General features: G+C 54.0%; 2 protein-coding genes across 26 annotated transcripts in view; both read left to right on the plus strand.

Annotated features, from left to right (window-relative positions):
* Positions 1-7610, plus strand: part of PRDM11 (PR/SET domain 11) — an 87576-nt gene that overhangs the window by 62220 nt on the left and 17746 nt on the right. For 8 of the 25 annotated variants that reach the window (XM_078339306.1, XM_078339310.1, XM_078339307.1 and 5 more), the window contains one exon: positions 2871-5119. The exons of the other annotated variants lie outside the window; for them this stretch is intronic. In XM_078339306.1, the coding sequence (XP_078195432.1) occupies positions 2871-3445 (575 nt within the window). In that variant the 3' untranslated portion in view covers positions 3446-5119. Of the gene's footprint in view, positions 1-2870; positions 5120-7610 lie in introns of those variants that run through there. 25 annotated transcript variants of the gene reach the window in all.
* Positions 3444-5119, plus strand: LOC103796294 (uncharacterized). Its single transcript, XM_054240793.2, is given in 3 exon segments — positions 3444-3559; positions 3562-3740; positions 3742-5119. Coding segments are annotated over 3 exon segments (708 nt in total). The 5' UTR covers positions 3444-3486; the 3' UTR covers positions 4198-5119.

The following is a 7610-nucleotide window of genomic DNA, read 5'->3' on the forward strand; positions in this document are numbered from 1 at the left end:
AGACCCTGGACTTCTAGGAATAAACCAACTTTAAATAGCTGCACAAGTAAACTGGAAATGAATGGATGAAGGACACAGGAGTCCAGGAGGTCCCGAGAGCAGAGCTGACCTCATGAGCATGCAACCTGCACAGTCACAGTGGCCAAGCTGGGTTTCAGGCTCTGCTGTCGCCATCTGGACATTCTTCATAGTTTTTGAGCCAGGGGCCCCACGTTTTCATTTTGCATTTGACCCTGTGAGTTACGTGGCAGTTCTGTCTGAGAGTTAAGGAAGGCTGGGGAAGGCTCCCTGAAGGAGTCCAGCAGACTGGGCTGTGAAGCGTAAGAGTTAACCAGGCCAGGCAGCAGCAGCGTGGGGTGCGGAGAAGGGGAGGGGAGGCACGCAGAAGGGGAGGGGAGGCTCGCAGGCAGAGAACAGCATGTACGAGGCCCCGCATCAGGAAGGCGCTTGGCACATTCCAGGAACAGTGAGAAGGCCCAAGTGTAGCGGTGCCGGGGAGGGGGCTGGAGGCAGTGGGGCAGGGGGGTGGTAGGGCGGGGTGTGGTGGGGTGGGCTGGAGGCGAGGTGGCCAAGCTGCGAGGGCCCCGGCCGTGGAAAGATCAGTTTCTTTCTGTGTCTGGTCCTGATGGCTTTGTTCCTCTATTGTTCTCCATATTCCCCTGCCTGAGCTGCGTAGCCTGCTCCCCCTTCTCACTGTGCTGCCTCACTCTGCCTGCCCTATGGCTGCCTCTAAGCTCCCTCTCCATCCACCAGCTGTTCCCCCACCCACCCACCCACTCCTCATCCCTCTGTACTTGTCCCTGCCTTTCCTCTCTACTTCCTGTGTCTCACATGCACTTTGAAGCCAGGGCCCCAGTGTCCCTTGGGGCTCAGCAGAAGTGGGGAGCACTCAAGACCTCTGCAGAGGCTGCACCCCTTCCTTTCCACTTCTGCACATCTCCCCTGCTCCCCGCCAGCTGCAGTCCCCACTAGAGACCATCTGCCTGACCAGCTCGTGAGTGGTGGGAGCCAGGCAGGAGGGGCCCCGGGGAAGTGGCTGTGGCTCAGCCATAGGAAGGTGCTTTGTAGGAAGGTGCTTTGCAAAGACTCCTTTGTGCCTTCCCTTCCCAGGCACCCTGCCAGTGGGATCCGCTCGCTTTCTGTTTGGCTGGGGCTCCTGACAGGTGGTGGTTCACAGAGTCAGATGTTCAGGGCTGGAAAGGAACGTGGAGAACATTTAGTTCAACTTCCTTGCAATGTAGAAAGTAAGCTTTAAAAACCAAGGTGGCCCAGAGCTCAATTCAGAAGCAGGACTTGAACTCGGGTCTGACGGCTTCCTGTGAATCAGCGTTTTCCTAAGTCTTAAGAGGATTCTGCCCCGTGTTAAGAAAAAATGGGGGGGTCAGCATCTGGTAAAGCCTGTTCCCTGTATCCTGCTCCACTCACCCCACCGTCTCCCTGAGACTGAATGTAACGAGGCCACCAAAGATAACCTGGGCTGGCAGGGAGTCTGAGTATACCATCGGGCAGAGCCTGCTCGCCCCCATGCCAGGCTCACAGCCCTCCCTTTCCCAGCAGTGGCCAGCTGCCAGGGGCTTGGCAGAACAGGCCCGGGGAGGGAGGGAGCAGCATCACCTCGCCGGGCCTCATTCCTTCCAACATTGGCCATACCAGACAGGTCTCTGGGATCTCAGAGGATGGCTGCTGTCCCACCAAGCACTGCCAAGAGACACAGGGCTGGCCTAAGTGAGGCCCCAGGACCCCTGGGAGGCATGAGGAAACTGAAGGATAAACCCATCTGTCCTCCCCATCACCTTCCTGGGGGATGGTTCTGACTCAAGCCCTCAGGTACAGGCAGGGAGGGCTTGCCTGTCAGTTGGGTCAGCCCATACATTATTTATTCCTGCCACAGGGATCAGCCCATACCCTCGGTCACCAGAAAGCCAGACCAACATGTGCAGGGGCTGGGCCCCTCCCTGTGTCCAGCTGCAGGGAGCAATCTGTCCAATGGCCCCTGTGCGGTTAGGTGCTCCTGGCTGGGAGCACGATGTGACTGACCTGGAAGCCTGCCTTGGGGGAACAAGGAGGGCAGCAGAGCTGGTGGCAGAGGTGGCTCTCCTGCCGGGTTTCTCCAGCCTGCCAGGATCCACTGTGGTGATTTAAAGGTGTAGATTCCATATTTATAGCCTTTTATCGCTTGCCCCCTCCCACTCTTCCCCCCAAGTCCCCAGAGTCTGTTGTGTCATTCTTATGCCTTTGTGTCATATGGTGTGTCATACACTACTCAGGTGATGGGTGCACCAAAATCTCACAAATCTCCACTAAAGAACTTACTCATATAACCAAACACCACCTGTACTCCAGTAACTTATGGAAACAAAGGGTGCAGCTTCTGGCAAGGCCACAAGATGGCCCCAAGCAGTGCGGATGTGGCTCCAGAGAGGCTGGCAGTCAGTGGGCGGAGAGTGTCGTGGTACCTTCATGTTTGTCATCTTGCTTATGCCTCTTCTTAACAACCCAACTAGGTGGCTGAGTGGTTCGATGTGTAGACAGGGCATTGGTTATTGCAGAAAGTGAGTTGCAGTGAGATGAAGTGACCGCCGAGGTCAGGAGCCTCTGGGTTGGCACGGAGTCACTGGGCTGCGGTCTCCAAGTCCCCTGGCCTGGGCTCTTCCCCGCTAGAATGGAGCTGTTCTCATGAGAGGAAGAGGAACTTCCCCCCAGGGGTGCTGGGCCCACGCATCTCAGTGATTTGGGGAACAGGGCGGGGGCCAAAGTAGACTGTGGAGTGGCAGGGCAGGGCGATACTTTTCAGGGGCAGGGCCAAACCCAGGGCCTCCCTCCTTCTCCCTTTTGTAACTATTTATCCTTCTTTGTTTCTGTCCCCCAAGATGATGAAGATGAGGAGGCACCCGGGCCCTCAAGGCAGCCTCTTCGGGTGCCTCTGCAGCAGTCTCCAGAGGAAGAGGCCCACCTGGCCAGGCCCGCCCTGCTCCGTTCATCCTCCTCCTCAGACCAGTCTGAGACGGTGGGCCCCAAGCCAGAGGCCCTGCCCCGTCCCTCGCCCCAGGCCCAGGCTGCCTGCAGGACCCCTCGGCCGCACCCCAGCCCACCCACCACAGGCCTTGACTGGCAGCTCCTCCACGTCCATGCCCAGCAGACTGAGGTGTTCCAGCAGTTCTGCCAGGAGCTGGTGACCGTGCACCGGGACATAGCCAACAGCATGCACGTCATCGGCCAGGCCATGGCCGAGCTGACCAGCCGCGTGGGTCAGATGTGCCAGACGCTGACAGAGATCCGGGATGGGGTTCAGGCCTCTCAGCGGGGGCCAGATGGGGCAGCCCCCATGGGCTCCACTCCCCAGGGCACCCAAGCCCAAGCCCCCGTGCCAGAGCCCCCACCAGCTCCCCCAGCACCAGCCCCCACACGGACTACCAGGTCTCGGAAGAGAAAGCACAATTTCTAACCCAGCTAGTCTTCACTAGGAAGAAGAGCCATGGAGGAGGGATGTCTGGCCTTGCAACAGAGGTCAGTCTCTCATGTCCAGGAACAGGATCGATGACCCTTGTAGGACATTGGGGCGCTGTCACCTCCTCACCGAGCACAGGTCACTGCCCTGTGCTTTAACAGAGCATGTATTCAGCCCTGCACCCTCATCTTTGGTGGATACTGAAGATGCAAGAAAAGCCACCTGCCTCATGCTTGCTTGGCCGGGAGATTGTTTTCCTCTTGTTCTGTGTCCCGTGGCAGTAAGCCTTGCAGGGACGGGGGCCACAGCAGTGAGGAGCATCCGAATGGAATCCCACTTTCCAACCTCGGGGCTGCTGCATCGGCCTCCCACACATGACCTCCCAGGTCCCAATGCTGCTGCTTCTCAAGGGGGCAAGGCCTGATGGGCAGGTTGAGTCAGTCCTTCCAGGAGGGGTCTGCCCTCCCCTGCCTGGGGGTGGTACCTGCCTTGGCCCTCCGCTTGCCCTTGTGCGCGTGCTCAGCTGCTGTGCTTGCCTCGTGTGGAGTGGGGAAAAGAATGGGATGATATTGGAGGAAGGAAAAGACTGTCTTGCCTTCATAAAGAGCACTTTATGCTTTTCCTCGCCCTCGCAGAGGGGTGGGCTCAGTGGGGTCTCAGGACAGTCAGCTCGAGCCAGCCAAGTCAGGTATTATTACGATCATTATTACTGTCCTCATCTGTATAAGACAAATGATACAACCAGTTAGTGAGGGGGCCAGGACTGGAAGCCAGGGTGTGGGTTTTTCCAGCTCCCCTGTCAGAGGCCAGGTCTGGAGTAGTGGGAAGACGGGGGTCTTGCCCCTTGCTGGGCCTCTGCCCCCTGTATCTCTGCTCCTGCCTCAGCGGTCCTGGGTGGAAGCGGGAGTCACTCAGCATGTAGCAGGTGATTCTCCCACCCTGCCCTGGCCCTATGGCTTATAGCCAGTGTCTGGGAGAGGCAGAGCCAGGTCTTAGGAACCGGAAGGCAGTCTCTTCCCTGGCTTCTAAAAGAATCCAGAGCCCCGTACGCTCATGCCCCGTTCCAGGTTCCAGCATGCCTTGCCTCTGCTTGCTCGGGCTGCTTATGCACTGGCTACACACACCTCTAGCTTCATGTCTCATGTTGGAGTGTGGGGAGAGAACTCGGTTCTTAGCATTAGAGAGGGAAGTAGCAGGTGGCAGATGCAAGCTTAGCTCTGACCTGGGTGCAGCTCAGCTCTGTGTCCTCTTTTTTCCCTGGCCTGAAGCTGACCCCAGCAGAAGTCCTCCAGCCAAGCTCTCCACCCCCACAACCTCCCACCCTCCCATCCTGTAGTGGGAGCTATAGTGGGAGCTGGGAGGATTGCGGCATCCAGTGCCTTCCAAGGCCATTCCTGGAGTGCTGCTTGTAAACCCAAGCCAAGCTTTGTCCCACATAGGGAGACTGGAAGGTGACTGTAATGTCCCTGTGCCTTTGGCTCCATCTCCCCATTCTGTGGTTCTTTGGGGGTTCCTGTTCCCCTCCAACTGAACCCTCTCCTGTCCAACAGCCAATGGCTTAATTATTGCCTGGAATTGCCTGGCCCTCCTATGCTGGAATCAAAGATTGCCTTCCGAAGTATTTTTGTTAAGATGGCAATAAAAAGAAATCGATCTCACTCTTTGAACACACCCAGTGTCCAGGATCTTTCTTTGGTGTGTATTCTCTTTCTTCGTTTCCTGTGAAAACCCCAAGGCCCCCAAAGCAGGGATTAGATGATTAAGGAAAAGCATGATGGTGAGAAGGGCTCGAGTGCCCCTTGATTTTCCTGATTCCGTAAAGCTCCCAGATTCCCTGTGACCAGCACCATGCCAGGCCCTCGGAGCAAAGGCAGGGCATGCATGGGTTTAGGGGCGGAGCATCTGTGCATGAAATCACTCAGTTTTATTTTCTTTCTCTGCACTTCAAAAGTGAGTGTTGCTAAGTCAATCTTACCTTTTGTTCCCTAAAAGTAAGTGAAAAGTTCTGAAAAAACAATCGCCATTTCTGTCAGGAGGCTCCAGAAGGGTCAGGGGCTGTCCATGTGCCAAAGTGTACTTCAGGGGCCACCTGGAGGCATGACCATTTGCCAGTCCAGGTGTCTGTCTGTCTGGCACTGTCAAGGCTCTACCCACCTAGATCTGAGGCTTCTCAAAGTAAGCGAAGCTGCCTCTTCTGCCGAGAGGAAGCCTCCTCACGTGTGCATTGCTCTGGCTTACTGCCAGTCCCAGAGAGCTTCTCCCAGGCAGGAAATCCCCATGTCTTGAACACAGTTCCCCTTTCTAGAAGGTTCTAACCTACTTTCAGCCTCTTGAAATCCAGGCCATCCTCTGCAGTTCTTGGCCAAAAAGCATGGCCAGAGAAATGGAGGACTGCCCAATTTCCGAGAGATGCCAAGATGCCATGAAACCTTTCCCAGGGCCGCCTTCCCTAGGGTCAATGTATGAAGCAGTGACTGGCTGGCCACTCTCCCTGTTTCTGGGGAGGGAAGGGCTGTAAAACTCAAACAGAAGCAGAGCAAAAGGTCCAGTAAGGACGTGTCCACTTGGGATGGAAAAGATTTCAGTTTCTGTTCCTTGGCTTCGGTGGGGATCGTGGGGCTAGCACCTTAAAACAGGAAGAGGAAACTTGGGTGAGTGACAGAAATGAATGGGAAGAGGGAGGCCTCTAGCCAGGACCAGGTGACCACCTGGGCGGTGGATGCAGGACCTAAAGCCCCTTCTAGGCCGGAGACCTATGCATATGAGAACCCAGAGCCCAGCCTCTTCTCTGTCTGTCTTTTCCTAGTTCTGCCTCCCTACCTGGGGCAGCTTCCTTTCTGTTGAAAAGATACCCACTAAGCAGTAATGTCTGCGTCTGGCCTACTCAAGCCCCTCCAACAAAATGGCTGCCCCATGAGTTATGTTCTCTTTTCTGTTGGAACCAATAGTCATGTCCTGACCCAGCTAGAAAATGTGGTGCACTTGATAAGACACAGTGGGTGAGATCTGAGAACTGTTGTCTTAGTATTTGTCTATGTGGTCTCCAAGGTCAGCAGGGAGATTATAAAAACAATCTGGTATCATCATGATAGGTTTGGTCCAGAGCTCTCTGTTGCTATCAGCAGCACCTCGGCCTACCCTTTGATTGCTCCAAAGGTCCCAAATTCTGTGGGTTGGAGTTGAAATGCCTCAGTAAGCACTAGCATTTGCAAAATAGCCTCACTAGACATTGTCTGTGCCTTTTCTCAAGAGGTAGTGACCTGACAACGCCTCAAACCTCCTTGCAAAGAGCTGCTCAGCCACAATGGATAGATTTTGCACCTGCTGGCAGCCTTTCACTCCTTGGGCAGGGCTTCTGTTTGCTGCAGCCATATAGTGAATGGGACAGGCACAGTTCTTCATAAAGGGGTTGTCGTGAATGGGGACAGAAGGGTTCCAGGGAGTGGCTCAAGCCAGCGGGTGTTAAGGCAAAACACGTAAAAAGGGAAGATCTAATTAGAGGTAACAGGTCTGGACCTAGCTAGCTCCATTTAGCTTTACCTCTAAAATGATATAACATACACATCTTGTCTGGGGAATGGGCTGTGATTTACCAAGAGTTGCCATATAACAAAATACAACAAAAATCTGAATAAGTGTTGATCTGCCTTTGAAAATACTCTGTGATCTATACAGTGCCTTGAGGTTAGCTTTCCAAATATTGATTCTTGCTGGGTAGAAAGAGACCAGAAGTTGGAAAGAGAAATTGACTTGAGTCTTTCTAAACCTTTTGATACACCCTACAAGTTGCTCTTTAAATAAATAAATCCCAGGTAGGAATGTATTTCTCATCTAGATTTTTCTCTTGATGTTGAATGTCAGAGAAATAATTCTAGCTTTTAGAGCTTGGTGGCTGTTTAGAAACTGGAAGAAAAAAAGGAGAAGACAGTATTCTCCAATCATGGTGCCCTGTGATTCAAGTGATTCTTGTGAGGAAAAAGATGAATGAATGGTTTTCATTTCGTATCTGGGAGCAGGAAAGTTTGGAACGACTTCTGTTTTGTTCCATGCTAACCGCAGGTGGATTAGTTTTGGATGTCAAATCCTAGACTCTCACTAAATTGGGGACTGGAAATACTTTGCATATTCAGAAGAAATCGCAGCTATTCGGAGAAAAGGCTGA

The sequence above is a fragment of the Callithrix jacchus genome, chromosome 10 (assembly GCF_049354715.1).
Source record: "Callithrix jacchus isolate 240 chromosome 10, calJac240_pri, whole genome shotgun sequence".
Taxonomy (NCBI): Eukaryota; Metazoa; Chordata; class Mammalia; order Primates; family Cebidae; genus Callithrix; species Callithrix jacchus.